Here is a 21089-nt window from a genome sequence, read left to right as displayed (position 1 = left end):
ACCACAAGATGACACTGTAATTCGAAATTGGTAACACTGTTTTTTTTTTTGTGAAAAGTCACTAGATCTGTAGATAGCCTAAAAATTACTAAGTGTTGAGATTCCAAAGAATTGGCTGTACTATTATCTATATTTAGTAATTATTTTCAATTGTTTAAATAACTATTTAAGTGAAAATATGTTGACCCCTGAAGCTAATAATCCAAAGTGTTGTATTTGTTCGAAGTACCTGAAAAAAATGCCGGGTACTCCAAAACATATAAAATCTGACGAAGAAGCTGAGGAGTTTTCAACTGTTTTTGAGTGTCCGATTGTAGTTGGTGATATTCTTTGATCGAATTGTCGCGTAAAAAAATATAAAAAAACCAAAATTGAAGATGAGAATCAGGAATTATCATTGGAAGATAAACTACCTTCAGATAGGAGTGATCTTTTAGAAAGAACAGAATCGAGTTTATCAACGATGACTTTATCTCAATCAAGTACTGATGATCCATCTATTCATTTAGATGTTGCCTGTGATGATGAATTAGAAGAATGTATAGAAGTTCAAATGAAGAGAACTGTTGCGACTCATAGATATTGGTGTGTATGTTCTGTCTCAAATCAAAATCTAGTCGTTGTTCCTCAAGATGCCCGTATGCAATGCTTTATAAAGAAAAGAATTTTTATTCCGAATAGGGATCGATGCTTCAGCGATCATTTCATAAAAAAACGCTTTTACACGGAGAATTTGAACCACTTGAACGTTTATTCTAATTGGAGTAACTTAAGATCTTCAGGATTGTCTAAAATGATGAAAAGTTTGGCTGTAAAATGTGATTCGACACTTCTCGATAAAATGGATGATTTTCGAATAACTAATGAGCAACTTTTTATATTTACTGGATTACAACGTGAAAACATACTCGAATTGTGAGACTTATTGACAACTATGAGGAATACAGATTCCCGTTCAGTTATTCAAGCTCTCATTGTATTCTTATTTAAGTTACGTACCGGTAACTCTAACAGGTTGATATCAGCGACCTTACAATTGGAAAATGAGATGCTGGTTTCAAAATATTATGACCAAGTGATCCAATCATTTGAGAAAGATATATTACCTCAGTACTTTGGTTTTCGATCTATGTCTCGAAAAAACCTCATTAAAAATCATTTATCACCACTTTTGAAAAGTTTGTTTGCTGATCGTAGTGATAAGCTTTTCTTGATTTGCGATGGAACGTATGCTCGGCATCAAAAGAGCTCTAATAACGCTTATCAGAGAAAGTCTTTTTTTGGACAGAAGAAAGTACCGTTATGTAAGCCATTTACTATTTGTACTACCAATGGATATATGGTAGATATGTTAGGGCCCTACCATGCCAATGTAAATGATGCTAGTATAATGAAAGAAATTATCGATACTGCTGATGGTATTAGCAATTTGTTGCCTGGTGATGTTTTTGTTGTTGATAGAGGGTTTCGAGATGTTCAGGCGCACTTAGAAGAAAAAGGTTATGAAGTGTTAATGCCAGCATTGAAAGGCAAAAGAAATCAGTTAACAACTTCTGAATCTAATTCATCAAGATACGTCACAAAGATTCGTTGGGTAGTTGAAGCAGTACACGGAATGCTGAAACAAAAATATCGTCTACTAGACCAAAAATTCGATAATAAAATGTTACCCAGAGTCAGTAACTTTTATAGAGTCGCATTATTGCGTAATCACAACTACATTCGAATTTCAATGTAGTTGAACTTCCGGCAAATAGAGGCAGCACCTACTGGGGCCTAGTGTCTATCAATTGAATACTCGACTAGCGCAGTGCGACGCATGCGCATGGATTTTTACTGCCTCGTGGCAAGAAGACCGACGCCATTATCTATTCGTTTTATACATTTCCAAGTGTCACCACGTGCTTTGTATAATCTATTCAAATTGCGCTCATCTCGAGTAAATTATTAAAAATAATCAATTAATGACATTAAAAGTTCGTAACTCTATATAAAAATATAATTATTTTTATAATTGCGAGCACCAGAGCTCATAAAATAAATAAAAAACAACATCGAGAAATCCAGTGTTCTACAACCTGTTCCTGAGGAGGTTATTTTCGACGGAGAATCGTACAGGTGCTTAATTTTTACTTTACTAATTAATTCAAGTGTTCAAAAGACTCAGTTTTATTATTTATTTGATTAATATTATGCTCAATTTCTTAATTAAACTAAAAGTTATTTTTTCCTCAGTAGCCTATGCTATCATGCTACCACGTGTTCAACAAATAAATTAAAATCAGTGTAATTTATCATGAGCTCATTAAATTCAATTCAATTAAGTGATCATTACTATTAAAACTCAATAACAAAATTATTTATGTATTCAGTGCTATTTAAAATAGTAATTACGTGTTCAATAGTTCACTTCGCTCAGTAACCTCTAACTTCATGTTACTTATTATCATGACATTTTTGTAATCAACTCAGTGTTCAATAAAACTCAACTTGATTATTTTTAATTTATTTATTTACTCGAGCTCAACTCAATAATTTTTATTCAATCATTCACGTATTCATGAGCTCAGACATTTAACAGTATTTATAAATTAAATAAACTATTTAATTTGCAACCTAGTGATATTTTGTGCTGTGACAAATAAAAATATTGTTATATTTTTAAATATGCGTATTTTTCAAACATCCCAACCACCAACCAGTCCTGGCATGTCTTTATTTAATTAATATTACAACATTTTATGGTCCTTCGAGCCGGATGGTTGGTTGGTTGTGTCGGCAGCATCCTCATTGGGCAGCTGTACTCATATAACCCCATTCAACAGGTCAAGGAGCTCACTATGAGGAATGAAGAGAAGAAGAAGAGTTTTCCAAAGGACCAGCAGCACTCAAAGGTCCCTGAAGGTACCCCCACGGACCAACACCTCTTTCCAGTGATCAACGTCGGCGACACTCAAGTCCTCAGCGACTCAAGCGCCACCGAGACTGGGATCCACAGCGAAGGAGACCCGTCCAAGCAAAAAATAAAACGCACTCCAAGGAAATCGACGATTTCCCCAGCACTCGAGCTGAAAGTTATCAGCCAGAACTCACGGCTTAGAGTCTTCTCAGACTGGGAATCTCTGGCTGCTATGCTCACCGTTGCCGATGGCTTAGCTCAACTCAAGTCTCGACTTGAGTTACTCGAGGGTGAATGGCACCAATTTAACCTCACTCACGACTCATTAGCACTCACCTGCACCAAGGAATTCTTAGAGAACTCATACGTCAACGACGGAGTATACGACCTGGTGTACCGGTCGTATATCAACGCCAAGGGCAAACTAATCGCACTCATCAACTCAATTTCAGCACCAGCTGCTGTTCCAGCTGTAGTGCACTCAACCCGGGCTCCAACGCATCTGCCAGCACTCGCAATTCCCAAGTTCGATGGGCGTTACGAGAACTGGCCTGAATTCAGGGACTCATTCACCTCAATGGTAATCAATGGTCCAGAACTTGCTCCAGTTCGACGTCTTCAGTACCTGAAGAGCTCTCTGCAAGGACAAGCAGCACTCAGCCTCGCCAGTGTACAAATGTGCGACGACCAATTTGTACCTGCGTGAAATCAGCTAAAGGAGAGGTACAACAACCCTCGCCTACTCATCGGTGCTCAACTGGACAAGCTCCTTAACATGCATGTGCTCACTTTACGCTCATCTGAGCAGCTCAATTACCTTCTGAACACCGTTTCAGAGGTAATCAACGCACTCAACGCACTCGGGGTACAATTGAACTCAGATATAAATCCGCTGCTTACGCAGTTGATCATATCTAAACTGGACTCACACAACCGGGAGCCCTGGGAGAACAAAATGGGTGCTTCCACTGAATACCCATCACTAAAGATCTCAATGACTTTTTAGTCAGTCGTGCTCGTGCTCAAGAACGGGTGGAACAGGCATCAAAACCACCACGTTCATCTGGCAAACCAGCGTCATACTCTGCTGCTGCTGTTTCCAACTCGCACTCATCGGAAACTAAAGCTCCAGCCACGAACTCATCTACTGCACTCAAGAAGCCTTCCAAGAAAATATTCCCTCCTGCACAATATCCCTGTGATTTGTGTAAAGGAGATCACTTTATTGTGAGATGCACTCAATTCTTGGGACTCACAAAGGCTCAACGCACTCAAGTCGTTGTGGAGAAGCGACTGTGTGAAAATTGTTTTGGCCATCATCTACCGGATGCGTGCAATTCAAATTTTACATGCAGGGTGTGTGAACAAAAACACCACACCATGATACACCCGGGACTCAAAAGCACTTAAAAATCATCTAGCTTAGCCGCTAAAAGCACTCAATAAAGACGTCTGCTTCCACATGACGACTCGAGCGACGCTCAACTGAACTCAATTGCACTCAACACGTCTGGTACTCATCTTACCCGCACTCATCGCCCAGCAATCTTACTCGCAACTTGCCTAGTGGACTTGATCACCAAGTTAAGTACTCATCCAGTACGCATCTTGCTGGATCCAGGGTCTGAATTGTCGTTTGTTTCAGATTCCTTGGTGAATTCACTCAAACTTGAACGCACTCACTCATCTATCCAGATTATTGGTATTGGTGTTGCCAATGCTGGTAGAACTAAAGGTCAAGTCCCACTCAAGCTTTCATCTAGGCATTCAAACGACTCAGTCATCATCAGTGCTCATATACTAGGTGGTCTTACTACTCAACTACCATCTGTTGCACTCAACACACTCAACTGGAACCAATACAAACAACTACAATTGGCAGATCCAGCGTTCATGAGACCAGGACCAATTGATATCATCATTGGTGCCGATCATTATGGTCTTATCATTAAAGATGTACTCATTAAAAGGTCTGAAGGCCTGCCAATCGCTCAAGATACCATCTTCGGATGGATATTACTTGGTCCAGTTACTCAACGCACTCATCGACCATCTATTACTTATCATGCTGCTGTCGAGCAGTCAACTCAACAACTTCAAGACCTGCTATCACTCTTCTGGACTCAAGAAGAAATTCCAGTCAGCAAAATCAAGGAACTCAACCCAGATGAGGAGGCGTGTAAAGCGCATTTTCAAAAAACTCATCGACGAGACAGTTCAGGACGATACATAGTTCGACTGCCAATCAAATCGTCACCTCAACCGCTGGGAAATTCGTACTCAGCAGCATACCGCTGTCTTATTCATCTCAAACGGCGTATAGATCATGACGACCGTTTGAAAGCACTCTACCTTGATTTTCTGAAGGAATACAAAGAACTCAACCACATGGTGGAATCAACTCAATCAACAACAAGTGAACCAGACCACTATCTCCCTCATCATGGAGTTTTACGGGAAAGCAGCATCACAACCAAGCTGCGAGTAGTGTTCAACGGTTCCAAAACCACCAGCTCTGGTCTTTCACTCAACGATGTGCTTCACACCGGTCCAAAACTGCAACTAGACATCTTCGACGTACTCATAGGAGTTTGCACTCATAAACTCATCTTCATAACAGATATCACAAAGATGTTTAGACAGATTTTGGTCGACGAACGCGATCAATCACTTCGACAAATACTCTGGTTCAACCAACAAGGCCAAATAACTCCATATAAACTCACCACGGTCACCTACGGGACCAGACCAGCTCCATATTTGGCCGTTCGTGCTCTACTTCAATTGGTTGAAGACGAAGGACATCGATTTCCTCTTGCGATCATTCCACTCACCCACGGAAGATATGTTGACGATATCTTTGGTGGTGCCGATGACTTGAACTCATTACAACAAGTTGCTGATCAACTTGAAGCACTCTGCAAGGCGGGCGGATTCCCTCTTGCTAAATGGGCAAGCAATCTTCCAGAATTACAACAACTCAATCATGTGGAAGCGATCAAGAATCATAAATTCGAGGAATCAGACTCCAGCACCAAGATTCTGGGCATGTACGGGTCCTCACACTCAGATCAGTTCTATTTCACGTACTCACCACCATGCTCAACTCAAAAATTTACAAAAAGGATCATACTATCAGAGATTGCTCAAATTTTTGATCCTCTTAGATTTCTCGCACCACTCATCATTCGAGCCAAGGTATTCATGCAGGAGCTTTGGCCCGAAAAGCTCAGCTGGGACACTCCATTGGCAGCCAATCAACGGCATAAATGGAGAAACTTCAAGAATGAACTCAAACTGATCTCTGAAATCAAAATTCCAAGATGGATCCACTCATCCACGTGCTCAATTACTGAAATCCATGGATTCTCGGACGCCTCTCAATTGGCAATGGCAGCTGCCGTGTTCATCAAAGTCCACACATCTGCTCATGGAGTCAGAGTTACGCTGCTCTACTCCAAAACCAAGGTAGCTCCGTTAAAACGACTAACGATACCAAGGTTAGAACTCACCGCAGCTCACATGTTGGCAAAACTCAGAAAACACTGCCATAGCACTCTAAATCTCACTCAATCGCCAATATACTTGCGGACGGACTCAACAATTACACTCACGTGGATTAAATCTCATCCGTCTCGCTGGAAGGAGTTTGTTCGGAATAGGGTGTCACATATTCAAGATCTACTTCCAGATGGCCACTGGAATTTCATTCCAGGCACACAAAATCCAGCAGACTGCGCAACACGAGGGTTGACACCTACTCAACTCCGTGATGATCAACTATGGTGGACTGGCCCACCATGGTTGCTCAAGAGTTCATCGTCCTGGCCTAAATGTCCATCAATCGATGATACAGGAGCTGAAGCAGAAGAACGGCCTGGACTGGCCCTGTTCTCATCGAATTCATCACTGAAATCAAATTGGCCTATCATGGAACGGCCAATACCACTCCTACGTATGTTACGAGCTACTGCAATCTGCTTTAGACTTCGTGACATGATCAAAAAATCACCAAACTCATCACTCAAGGCTCCAATTACTTCTGACGAAGTAATTTCTGCACTTAACTTCTGTATCAAAGAAGCTCAACGCATTCATTTTTCAAACGAGATCAACATGCACTCTAAACACACACCATGGCCTAATGGTCATCCATTTGCTCGATTGGTTGCATTCATTGACACCGACGGCATCATTCGAGTAGGTGGACGGTTGAAAAATTCTCCAAATCAAGACCAAAGTAAGCATCCTGCTATTCTACCACGGAATGCGGCACTCACTAAACTCATCATCTCTGATGCTCATCAGCGTACCATGCATGGTGGTACTCAACTTACTCTTGCATTCATACGACAAAAGTACTGGATCATTGGCGGTAGACAACCAGTACGCTATAGTATACTCAAATGTATAAGATGCGCACGACATCGTGCTGATAGAGCTCAACAACTCATGGGTCAGCTACCAGTGTCACGAGTCACTCCATCATCTGCATTCACTCACACTGGAGTTGACTATGCTGGTCCAATAACACTCAAAAATTGGAGACGCAGAGGAGCAAAAACATACAAAGGCTGGATTTGTGTTTTTGTCTGCCTTTCTACGTCAGCAGTACATCTAGAGGTAGTCAGCGACTACAGCTCTAGTGGGTTCATCGCAGCACTCCGCAGATTTATCAGCCGACGAGGCATCTGCACAGCACTCTACAGCGATTGTGAAACGACGTTCAAAGGCGCTGAAACTGATCTCAACCGTCTGTTCACTCAAGGAACTCAAGAGTCAAGAGAAATACTGGATCACATCACTGTGAACAGTATTGCCTGGCATTTCAATCCACCAGCAGCCCCACACATGGGTGGAAAGTGGGAAGCTGCTGTCAAATCACTCAAACATCATCTTACTCGATCAGTGGGAGAGTCTTCATTTACGTTTGAAGAATTTACGACTCTTCTGACGCAAATTGAAGCTATATTGAATTCAAGACCATTGGAGCCACTCACGGAAGATCCAGATGACATGGATGCACTCACTCCTGGTCCCTTCTTAATTGGACGAGCACTCAACATGATTCCTGAACCAGCACTCATCGATACAAATAGTTCTCGATTGTCTAGATGGCAATTTCTACAACAACGTGATCAACAGTTCTGGAATCATTGGTCTACAAGTTATCTTCAAAGACAACTGGCAATCACCAAGTGGCAACGTCCAACTCATCAAATTCAAGTTGGGTCACTTGTATTACTCACCGACGAAAGGTTTCCACCAACCAGGTGGCCTCTCGCTCGTATCATCGCACTTCACCCTGGCAAAGATGGATTGACCAGGGTTGCTACGCTCAACACAGTGAATTCAACACTCACTCGTCCAATCACGAAGCTTGCACTCCTACCAATTGAACCAGAACCTCAAGAAGATGACGAAGAATAACTTAACTGGTTCAATAACATGCTCATCAAAAGATCAAGTACTCGAGAACTCATCAATCATCAACTCTGTTGCTGATGGCGGGCGGAATGTTGCGTAATCACAACTACATTCGAATTTCAATGTAGTTGAACTTCCGGCAAATAGAGGCAGCACCTACTGGGGCCTAGTGTCTATCAATTGAATACTCGACTAGCGCAGTGCGACGCATGCGCATGGATTTTTACTGCCTCGTGGCAAGAAGACCGACGCCATTATCTATTCGTTTTATACATTTCCAAGTGTCACCACGTGCTTTGTATAATCTATTCAAATTGCGCTCATCTCGAGTAAATCATTAAAAATAATCAATTAATGACATTAAAAGTTCGTAACTCTATATAAAAATATAATTATTTTTATAATTGCGAGCACCAGAGCTCATAAAATAAATAAAAAACAACATCAAGAAATCCAGTGTTCTACAACCTGTTCCTGAGGAGGTTATTTTCGACGGAGAATCGTACAGGTGCTTAATTTCTACTTTATAAATTAATTCAAGTGTTCAAAAGACTCAGTTTTATTATTTATTTGATTAATATTATGCTCAATTTCTTAATTAAACTAAAAGTTATTTTTTCCTCAGTAGCCTATGCTATCATGCTACCACGTGTTCAACAAATAAATTAAAATCAGTGTAATTTATCATGAGCTCATTAAATTCAATTCAATTAAGTGATCATTACTATTAAAACTCAATAACAAAATTATTTATGTATTCAGTGCTATTAAAAATAGTAATTACGTGTTCAATAGTTCACTTCGCTCAGTAACCTCTAACATCATGTTACTTATTATCATGACATTTTTGTAATCAACTCAGTGTTCAATTAAACTCAACTTGATTATTTTTAATTTATTTATTTACTCGAGCTCAACTCAATAATTTGTATTCAATCATTCACGTATTCATGAGCTCAGACATTTAACAGTATTTATAAATTAAATAAACTATTTAATTTGCAACCTAGTGATATTTTGTGCTGTGACAAATAAAAATATTGTTATATTTTTAAATATGCGTATTTTTCAAACATCCCAACCACCAACCAGTCCTGGCATGTCTTTATTTAATTAATATTACAACACGCATCATTTCTTCACAATCAGTACACCAAACGTCTTATTTCTGATGAAGAGTACTCAGATGAAATTGTTGAAATGATTAAATCTCGAAATTACACTAATAATACACTCGCTTATGAAGTCGATAAAAATGGTTGGCAGCGAAAAAAACTTCTTTTCGAAACGATTTTGTCCTCTGATTTGATCGACTTTCCAGAAATGACAGAGAAAGACCTGAAACTTTTCTTTACCGGTTCTTATCAATATAAACAAGCAGTATCATATCTAGCAGAGACGATTGACGAATCTGATAATATGACTATCCAGTTTGTCAGAGATAAAACCAATATTTTAAAGCTCAAGTGCAATCTCGTCATATTAATAGAAAAGTGTACAGATGTTTCATTGAATATAAACCTGATACTATTGGATGGATTGGAATATCAAGATATTGCTGTGAATGCGCCAATGGATTGAGGACAATCGGTTGTTGTTCGCACGTTGCTGCAATTATTTTCTATTTAGCATACGGGCGATATTCGGCTAAAATCACCAGACCAGCAGCAATACTCAACACTTTATTTAATAAAGATAATATTACTCCTGTGATTGATGAAGATAGCGACGAAGACTAGTCACAAATTAGGAGAACAATTTTATTTATCATTTGTAGTAGATTAATATATTTAATTGCAGTTTTGATTGTTTATGGATGAAATATCAGCGTTGAAATTAATAAATAAAAAAAATTATTTTAATAATGTAAGGATATTTTATTTCTTTTATGGTTTTCTCTACCTTAGTAAACGAGTAAGTTTTGTATTTTATCAGTTCAAGAGTAAAATTATTAGAAAAACCCGATTTTTGAGCAAAAAATGGTTTTTATTTTTTTTCAATATGTAGTACCATTTTTAAAAATTTTGAAAGGCCATAGATTCATAGGAAATTGGATGAGGAATTCAAAAAAAATATTTTCATAACTGTGTCGTAATGGTAAGATGCTTAAAAATTGAAATTAAAAATATAAACTCATTTGTTTTTTAGGTTTTTGTGAGCCGAAATAGCTCTTATTTTTTTCCAGGTAGCTACTATCAATCCCCAAAACATATCCAATTTTCAGATCAATCGAATAAGTACGTTCTAAGAACATCAATTTTTTCTAATCTTCAGTATTTTTCGATTTACTCCGAAGTGGTTATAGATAAAGACTTGAAACTCGCAGCATCGAAGTATCTCACGGGTTCAAACATTCCCTGAAAAAATGAGCCCGATCCCTATCTGGGGCTGATTCGGTATACTTATCGTCCCACGGCCTTTTAAAACATCAAGAAAATAATGTTATTTCTGTCGTTGATTCAAAATATAACAATGATATTTAAAATTTTAATACTCTTTTCAGTAATATGAACTCAAATACAATGTATAAAAACTAATAAATCGGAAAAAAAATTTTTTTTGCGGAGAGTTTGATTGTTAGGAATAATTAAAATTACAATCGAGTACATAAATTTATTTCGAAACATTGTTATAAATTTTGAACAATGATATAACGTAAAAGAAACATATGAAATGAAACAAATAATATAGCTCAAATAAACTTAAAGAAAAAATAATAATTAAAAGAATAATGAAAAGCTTTTAACCTATTAACTTAAAAGTTATTTGTTAATCTAAGTATCTATAAAAAAATAACACTCTATTAAATAATGGCTATCTCATAATGCACAGAAATGTTGCGTAACTGAATATTTGTACATTTCTAAAATATAGGAGTAACAGTATCGTAACAACAGCTTACTTTTGATTAAATGTTTCTGTTCTTTGAAGTGCATAGAAAATCAGTATAAATAATAAGGTATGTCGAAAAACAACATTTATTTCTTTTTTTTTTTTTGGCACCACCAAAAATCGATGGTATTTGACAAAATAAAAATTTTACCAGAAGATCAGTTCTTAAAGTAAAATTTTGGAGGTAGTTTATCGCGATTTTTGATTTCCCATTTACATTACATGGAAAAAAATAGTTTTTTAGTTTGAAATTTTTCACCTCGACAATGGCTCATTGTACAAATAAACCTGGAATATATATTCGTAGGGAATTGAACGTTCTACAAAAAACGTCTCTTATCATTTTTTGATAAATCCATCTGTTCATAAGTTATTGGAGCTCTAAGTCAAATTACAGTGAACTTCGAGAACTTTGTGCTTTTTCGTCGAAACTATAAGACTTACCATAAAATGTTATAAAGTCTTTTTTGTAGACAAATTTTATTTCCTACAAATTATCTCTGATAACGTTTTTTCGGATACCGTATGATTTTCTAGTTATGTCTGTTTTAATATCAAGATCTTAAAATCGATCCGAACACTATTTTTTTAAGACCTTAATATTCAAATGGAAATAACTAGAAAATCATGCGGAACTCGAAAAAACTTTAGCAGAAATAATTTGTAGAGAATGAAATTGTCTACAAAAAAGATTTCATGACATTTTATGGTAAGTCTTATAGTTTCGCCGAAAAAGCAAAAAGATCTCGAAATTCACTATAATTCGACTTCGAGCTCCAATAACTTTTGAACAGATGGATTTATCAAAAAATTGTTACGTCTCAGCCTGTATGGCAGATGACTTAGGCTTTTACTTCCTTGATTACCGACCTGAAACCTAACTAATTATATCGACTATCGATAATCTAGTAATTCTAATAATATTTAATTAATCATATAAAATAATATTATATAATAATAGAATAATATTATTTAAGACATTTGAACGTTAAGGATATGAGTAATAGTTGATAAACTTATTTTTTTATATTTTATCAAATATAAATAAGCGCTGACGCCTCGAGTTAATCCTCGAGACGTGCAGCTGCACAAATATCTATTTTGTTTAAGATAGTTTTTGTTAATAGATAAGTGACTCATTTGTTAGTAACAAAAGTGGAGAGATCGTGAGAACTAAGTATTTTCAATAAATATTAGGATGGATCATTCGAGAACATGCGTTATCTCGAATGACCCCTCCATATGACTCGAATGCTCGGGTCTGATGCCCAAACGTGTTGATAAGAGTTACTCTAGTTTTCTCGATCAAGAGAAGTTAGTCTGAAATATAGAATCATAGAGAGCAGTCAGGCTCAATATTAAAACCTCAACTTCGTTTTCACATTCTCAAAGCTATTGTTAAGAATAACTTAACAATATTATAATACCAGAATTGTACATTTCACAAATTCTCCAACTATCACTTTATTCATTGAATAAAACAGATCCAGATAATATATTTAATAACATATAAATATAACCAGTTTATTTCAACCACCAAATGGTGGTTGTTCAACCCATAATTAATTATTATTTATAATTATATGTAAGTTTTCACCACGTCCACTTTAAATGTAGACGCGTTTTGTTGAATTGTAGAGCTGATTGAAATTCGAAATCGATTGATTCAGTCGTTTAAAAAATATTTGCGAAAAACCGTTTTTCACCATTTATTTTTTCCACGATGCTAAACAAATATATTTAATTTAAATTAGATTATTATACACTTATAGGCTGTGTTAGAAAAAAAATCTTTTGTTTTCTTGGATTAAATATACCTCAGAAGATAATTTAATAAACAATGAAAATCCTCCTAAAATTTCAGCTTCATATCTTAAAAATCGAGCTGAGGAGCATGGGGGGGGGGGGGAGGGGGTCCGCCTTCTTATTTAAAATACGCAGGGAAAAATTTATTTTTGTATTTTGTAAATAAGTATGTGCAAAAATTTATTTTCTGAATATCTCTTGACGCACCCAACCGATTATGCTCAATTTCTCAAAAGTTGTTGGAATTAATCAACCGCTTCGAATGCCACCATAAAACTGAGCTATTTAAGAAATATGAAAAAAAAAGTTTTTTTTTTTGGATATTTTAAAAACTTTCGAATCGATCGGTTCCAAAATCTATTCAGCTCGAGAACTTGATAAAAGCTTTAACAGCACAAACTTTCACCACATTATTTATTAGGTTGATTACAAAAAATCGACTATTTTTTTTTTATCAAGGGCATATACTCAGAAGTTTCAGTAGGGTAAAAGAAGACGCCAGTTAAAATTTGAGCCCTTAACATTGATATTAAGTACTCGCTGATTGTGATTTTTTATTTCCCATTTGAATAACATGAGAAAAAATTTTTTTAAGTCCGGAATTGTATACCTCGATAATGGTTTATTGCACAAATAAGCCCAGGATATATTTTACTAGAAAATTTAATGTTCTATAAAAAAAGACTCTTATGATTTTTTGATAAATCCATCTGTTTAAAAGTTATTTAAGTTTCAAGTTAAATTTATAGTAAATTTTGAGATCTTTTCACTTTCTGGCGAAACTATCAGACTTATTACAAAATGTCATAGACACTTTTTTGTATATAATTTAATTCATTACAAATTCATAAGAATAAAATTTTTCAAAATTCTGCGTTGTTTTCAAGTTATTTCCATTTCAATGTCAAGCTCTTCAAAAAATAGATTTCTGATTAATTTTAAGAGCTTGACATTAAAATGAAAATAACTTGAAAACAACGCAGAATTTCGAAAAACTTTATTCTTAATAATTTGTAATGAATAAAATTATCTACAAAAAAGTTTCTATGACATTTTGTAATAAGACTGATAGTTTTGCCAGAAACTGAAATGATCTCAAAATTTACTATAAATTTGACTTGAAGCTTAAATAACTTTTCAACAGTGGGATTTATCGAAAAATGATGACTTTTTTGTAGAGCGTTCAATTCACTACAAAAACATTTGTTGTGCATTAAAATCCGTTGATTGGTTTATGAGCTGGAAAATTCTAAAAAAAATAAAATTTTTTTCCCGTGTTATTTAAATGGAAAATAGAAAAATAGATTGAGGCAAACCTCCATATCATTATCAAAAGTTCGGAATGGTACCAAAACTTTTATTTTTTGTTATACTTTCAATTTTTGGATACCATAAAAAAAAACAAAATTTTGTCTTTTTTTTTTTTAAACACCTAGTGAATATGCACTGATTTGCAGCACTTTTCACTGATTCATTTCAACAGAGCAGCAAAACTATCAGACTTATCACAAAATGTTAGAAAATCTTTTTTGTAGACAATTTTATTTCCTACAAATTATCTCTGACAAAATTTTTTTAAATTCCGCATTGTTTTATAGTTATTACCATTTTAATATCGAGATCTTAAGAAAATATAGTATTCGGATCAATTGGAAGATCTTGATATTAAAATGATAATAACTAGAAAACAATGCGGATTTTAAAAAAATTTTATCCAAGATAATTTGTAGGAAATAAAATTGTCTACAAAAAAGAGTTTCTAACATTTTGTGATAAATCTGATAGTTTCGATGGAAAAGTAAAAAGATCTCGATATTAACTATAAATTTGACTTCAATCTCAAATAACTTTTAAACAGATGGATTTATCAAAAAATCATAAGAGTCCTTTTTAATAGAACATTAAATTTTCTAGTAAAATATATCCTGGGCTTATTTGTACAATAAGCCTTTATCGAGGTATACAATCCCGAACTTAAAAAATTTTTTTCCCATGTTATTCAAAGGGGAAATAAAAAATCACAATCAGCGAGTACTTAATATTAATGTTAAGGGCTCAAATTTTAACTGGTGACTGTTTTTACCCTATTGAAACTTCTGAGTCTGTGTCCTTGATAAAAAATAATAGTTGATTTTTTTGAATCAGTCTATTGTTTATATATAATTTAAGACTTAAATTGACATGTTGAGAGTAATGCACTACCTTAAACGCAAAAAAAAAATTAAATTAAAAAATAATTTTAATTGTTCTTAAAAATATTTAAAATTTTCACTTGACTATGTTATCAATTGAATATTCATTTACATTATGTTGCGTAAATTTCAAATGTTCGCGCCAGAACATTTGATAACTCGACGCTCTACTATACCAGAGGTGCTGCTATCGACGCGCCCTCTGATACTCGGAATTTCAACTCGATAGCCAGCTACGCGGCAACTGGCATTACTCTACAACACTTGTGATAGAACACCACGTGCTACCAGTTTTTATTGTAATTCAATTACATCGTGTTAATTACTCTACACTATCAAGTACATCATTCTAATTGTAACTCGCTGATACACCATGTATTTGTTATCATCTATATTCTTCAATTATATCCGGTTTTTCATATATAAACTCTGTGCTCATTGCTGTGGTGACCGCGTGTTAAACTAACGTGCGGGCTATATTCATTCACATACTCGCCATCACGTGACTTTGCAGCCACAAATAATTATTGCAATTTACAATTTACTTTATTACTCATTGCTTAATTATTTACTCGTACTCGATGTCAACTGGTATGACTGACGTCATCATTCAGTCATCCAGTCATACTTAATCTCAAAATCAATATCAAATTTTATTTGTGACTGCAAAGTAATTATTATACGTTCAGACTCGGCTCGTTACGCTTCTTATATTTTTGCTCTTCTTACTCGTGCTCAATGTCGCGCATCAACATTAATTGTGACAAAAATGTATACTCGAACTATTGATGAGATTTATAAATCATTAATTGTTAATAATTTACTCTTTATTGCGCTCTCTTGTATAAATTAATTCACGTGTATGGTGCCGTGTAAATTATAGAAAACTCATAATCTATTAAACTCAAAACTCAATCTTTAATTCAACTGCGCTCTATGTATCTAATTATAATATTTCATGTGTACGGTGCCATGCAATTTATATAAAACTCAATTAAACTCAAATGCAATCGAATAATGTTCAATAAGTGCTCTAATATAAACTCGTGATCGACTCTTGTACTCTACGCTATTATCTGTGATTTATTTTTATTAAATATGGACAATACACCAAATCAGTGACTTCTTATTTCTTTCACCATCCCGATCCAGCAAATAAATATTTAATGTAGTTCTTAAGTTAATATTTTACATTATGGTCCTTCGAGCCGGATCGGATGGTGAAAACCGCGTAAAGGTGATCACAGACTAAACTCGTGCTCCCATATTCTATAAACTCTAATCTTATAATCAATTCACCATATTCTCCAATTATGATGGAAAGAAATCGACAGGGGAGGGAGTTTCTAAGACGGACGCTCCAACTCCCACTCACTCCAAGCATCGTCGTCCATGAGACAAAGTGCTCCTGCTCAAACTCAATAAGACTTTGCGCTTCCGCACGACACTCAAGCACTCGATACTCACTTGCACTCGCCTACTACAAGCTCATCGCACTCAAACAACACACTTGCCCACACTCAAGCTCAACATACTCATGATCGCAGCACTCGTACTCATCACTCGCCTACTCAGAACTCAACAACTGGTTGTACTCAAACTCATCATTACGCTACGTTACTAGCGACTTGTCAAGTCTACGTAGTGACCAAGTTAAGTACTCATCCAATACGCATTCTCTTAGATACCGGTTCTGAAATATCCTTTGTTTCAGGTTCATTGGTAAGAATGCTCAATATCTCTCGTGCTCGATCACACCTTACCATCCTAGGGATAGGTGCAGCTAAAGCTGGCCATACCAGGGGATGTGCAACTCTCACTCTGCGCTCCTACCACTCGGATCAATCACTCACGATAAAGGCTCACATCCTCAGTGGTTTAACTGCTCGATTACCATCTAACCAAGTCCAAAACACCGACTTGGCACAGTACTCGCATCTCACGCTCGCAGATCCAGAGTTTGGAACCCCAGGTCCAACGGATGTCATCCTTGGAGCTGATTACTACGGCCAGGTCATCACTGGCGAGATCATCAAGTGCAAATCTCCTGGATTACTCGCTCAAAACACCATCTTTGGCTGGATTATCATTGGTCCAGTCCAAGCTCGGCTCAACAAACCACTGAGAATTCATCATGCTGTCTCCAATCATCATGATCAAGATCTTCAAGACTTACTAACTCGATTCTGGCTCCAAGAAGAGGTCAGTCCAACTCAACTACGCTCATTAACTCCCGAAGAAGAGGCTTGTGAAGCTCACTTCCGGGACACTCACACTCGAGACAGTTCTGGCAGATACATCGTCAGACTGCCATTGATATCAGACCCGCAACAGCTGGGGAACTCATACACAGCAGCTCGTCGCTGCTTACAACATCTCATGCGACGGCTTGATTATGATGCTCGGCTCAATACACTCTACATGAACTTCATGGCAGAGTATCTCGAACTCAAGCACATGGTGCCTGCGGCATCATCTACATCATCAATTCAATACTTCCTACCCCACCATGGGGTACTGAAGGAAGACAACAACAACTTCAAGATCCGTGTGGTCTTCAACGGCTCAAAACCAACCAGTTCAGGACTCTCACTCAACGACATCATGCATACCGGGCCAAAATTACTCGTTAACATCTTCGACGTACTCATCAGCTCGCGACAACACCGGTTCATCTTTATCACAGATGTTACCAAAATGTATCGACAGATTTTGGTTCACGAAAAGGACCAAGGTCTTCAACAAATACTCTGGTTTGATAAGGAAGGAAACATCATCCCCTTCAAACTTACTACAGTTACTTATGGGACGAAATCAGCTCCATTTCTTGCTGTTCGAGCCCTGCTCCAATTGGTCGAAGATGAAGGACATAGATTCCCGCTCGCAATCGATCCACTCACTAAAGGTCGGTATGTCGACGACATTTCCGGAGGCGCAGATGATCTCGAGTCACTGCAAGCAGTTGCAGATGATATCGAGGGTCTGTGCAAGGCGGGCGGATTCCCACTCGCCAAATGGGCAAGCAATCATCGCAAACTACTTCAGCTCAATCGTGCGGAAGCGATTACACAATATAAAATTGAGGATCCAGAAGTCAGCACCAAAATTCTTGGGATGTACTGGTCTTCAACCAAGGATCAATTCTCTTTCAAACACTCGCCACCATGCTCAACTCAACCGTGCACAAAACGTGCAATTCTATCAGAGATTGCTCAGATCTTTGATCCACTGGGATTCCTATCACCACTCATAATTCAAGCCAAAATGTTCATGCAGGAACTTTGGCTTGTAAAACTCGGCTGGGACACTCCATTGTCTGCAGAATTACGACAGAAATGGACTTCATTCAAAACTCAACTCGATATGATTCATATCATCAAGATTCCCAGATGGATCCACTCGTCCACGAACTCGGCTCTAGAAATCCATGGATTCTCCGATGCCTCGCAATTGGCGATGGCTGCGGCTGTATTTATCAAGGTCCTACCGACAACTCGAACTCAGAGGGCAAAGGTTACGCTGCTTTGCTCTAAAACCAAGGTGGCACCGTTGAAACCCCTAACGATTCCACGCTTGGAACTCACCGCGGCTCACATGTTGGCAAAACTCGTCAAACACTGCCAGACTACACTCAACTACTCGCATGTGCCAACATATCTTTGGACCGATTCATCAATCACGCTCACGTGGATACACTCGCACCCGTCTCGCTGGAAAGACTTTGTCAGGAATAGGGTGTCATTTATTCAAGAACTAATTCCAGATGGCCACTGGAAGTTTGTCCCTGGCACTGACAATCCAGCAGATTGTGCAACTCGAGGCTTGACAACCAGTCAGCTTAAAACTTATCAACTATGGTGGTCTGGCCCATCATGGTTGCTCGAAGACTCGCCGTCCTGGCCAACCAGTCCTATTCATAAAGATGCAGATACTCACCTGGAAGAACGTCCAGTCAAATCACTCTATGTTTCGGCTCAACCACTCAACTCGTCTTGGACGCTAATGGAACGTCCAATCCCACCATTGCGTATGCTCAGAGTTACAGCAATTTGTGGGAGGGTACGCGATATAATCAAACGCATACCACACTCAACTCTCGCTCGTCCACTCACATCAACGGAAATCAACCTCGCACTCCAGTTCTGCATCAAGGAAACTCAACGTATTCATTTCCACTCTGAACTCCAATTACTCGCAAAACAGGCATCATGGCCACAGGATCACCCATTTGCTCGGTTGGTGGCTTATCAAGACACCGATGGCATCATCCGAGTAGGGGGGAGATTGGAAAATGCTCCAAACTCAGATCAACAGAAGCATCCTGCAATTCTACCTCGTGATGCTGCTCTAACTCGACTCGTCATCTCTGATGCCCATCAGCGTACCATGCATGGTGGTACTCAACTCACACTCGCTCATACTCGACTCCGATACTGGATCATTGGTGGACGTCAACCAGTACGTTCACACATACTCAAATGTCTCGTCTGTGCTCGTCATCGAGGTGTTCGCGCTCAGCAATTAATGGGACAACTCCCAACTCAACGTGTCACTCCAGCGCCACCATTTTCTCACACTGGAGTTGATTACGCTGGTCCAGTATCAATAACATCATGGAAAGGTCGAGGATCCAGGATATACAAGGGCTGGATCTGTGTGTTTGTCTGCCTGACCACATCAGTAGTTCACGTCGACCTTGTCAGCGACTACTCATCATCAGGTTTTATAGCAGCTCTCCGACGGTTTATTCACCGTCGAGGGATATGTACAGCACTCTACAGCGACTGTGGAACGACATTCCAAGGCGCGTACTCGGAACTCAAGCGGCTCTTCACTCAAGGCACTCAGGAATCTCATGCTCTACTCGATTGGGCCACTGTGCATCAAATCACATGGCATTTCAATCCTCCTGCTGCTCCCCATATGGGTGGTAAATGGGAAGCCGCAGTGAAATCGGTGAAACATCACCTGACTCGCACACTCGGAGAATCAGCCTTCACGTTTGAAGAACTTACGACTCTTTTAACGCAAGTGGAGGGGATTTTGAACTCGAGACCATTGGAGGCTCTATCCGACGATCCTCAGGATCCTTCATCGCTCACTCCAGGTCATTTTCTCATTGGGAGACCAATCGTTGCAATCCCTGAACCTTCACTCATGGATACAGAAGTATCAAGACTCTCTCGCTGGCAGTTCATTCAGCAACGTGTCCAGCATTTTTAGAATCACTGGTCTACCAGTTACATTCAACGTCATCTGGCTCGAACCAAGTGGCATCATGCTCGCAATGACATCAAACTCGGCTCACTAGTCCTTCTCACTGATGAACGAACTCCACCAACTCGATGGCCACTCGCGAAAGTGACTGCACTCCATCCAGGGAAGGACAACCTCACTCGAGTGGTAACCATTCAAACAGCCACTGGTACTCTCACTCGTCCAATTGCCAAGCTCGTACTCTTACCACTTGCTCCAGAACCAGATGCCTAACTCAATGGCAATCTACTCACCAATCATCAGGTACTCAAGATCATAATCAGCAACTCTGTTCCTGATGGCGGGCGGAATGTTGCGTAAATTTCAAATGTTCGCGCCAGAACATTTGATAACTCGACGCTCTACTATACCAGAGGTGCTGCTATCGACGCGCCCTCTGATACTCGGAATTTCAACTCGATAGCCAGCTACGCGGCAACTGGCATTACTCTACAACACTTGTGATAGAACACCACGTGCTACCAGTTTTTATTGTAATTCAATTACATCGTGTTAATTACTCTACACTATCAAGTACATCATTCTAATTGTAACTCGCTGATACACCATGTATTTGTTATCATCTATATTCTTCAATTATATCCGGTTTTTCATAT

At 38.0% G+C, this 21089-nt stretch overlaps 2 protein-coding genes across 2 annotated transcripts; both read left to right on the top strand.

Annotated features, from left to right (window-relative positions):
• Window positions 1–3854: 3854 nt before the first annotated feature.
• On the top strand, window positions 3855–8329 carry LOC130676904 (uncharacterized). The gene is made up of 3 exons (XM_057483413.1): window positions 3855–3858; window positions 3906–4126; window positions 4595–8329. The coding sequence occupies exons 1-3, from the start codon at window positions 3855–3857 to the stop codon at window positions 8327–8329; spliced, it is 3960 nt and encodes a 1319-aa protein (XP_057339396.1).
• An 8615-nt stretch (window positions 8330–16944) lies between these two features.
• On the top strand, window positions 16945–20439 carry LOC130676903 (uncharacterized). The gene has a single exon (XM_057483412.1). The coding sequence runs from the start codon at window positions 16945–16947 to the stop codon at window positions 20437–20439; it is 3495 nt and encodes a 1164-aa protein (XP_057339395.1).
• The last annotated feature ends 650 nt before the right edge of the window (window positions 20440–21089 follow it).

The sequence above is a fragment of the Microplitis mediator genome, chromosome 11 (genome assembly GCF_029852145.1).
Source record: "Microplitis mediator isolate UGA2020A chromosome 11, iyMicMedi2.1, whole genome shotgun sequence".
NCBI lineage: Eukaryota > Metazoa > Arthropoda > Insecta > Hymenoptera > Braconidae > Microplitis > Microplitis mediator.
This window is presented reverse-complemented; position numbering and strand designations above follow the sequence as displayed.

Coding starts and splice junctions, on each gene's coding strand:
- LOC130676904 (XM_057483413.1), top strand. Junction 4,127..4,594: donor GTAAAGGAGATCACTTTATT/GTGAGATGCACT, acceptor TCATCTATCCAG/ATTATTGGTATTGGTGTTGC.
- LOC130676903 (XM_057483412.1), top strand. CDS start 16,945: ATGCTCAATATCTCTCGTGCTCGATCACACCTTACCATCCTAGGGATA.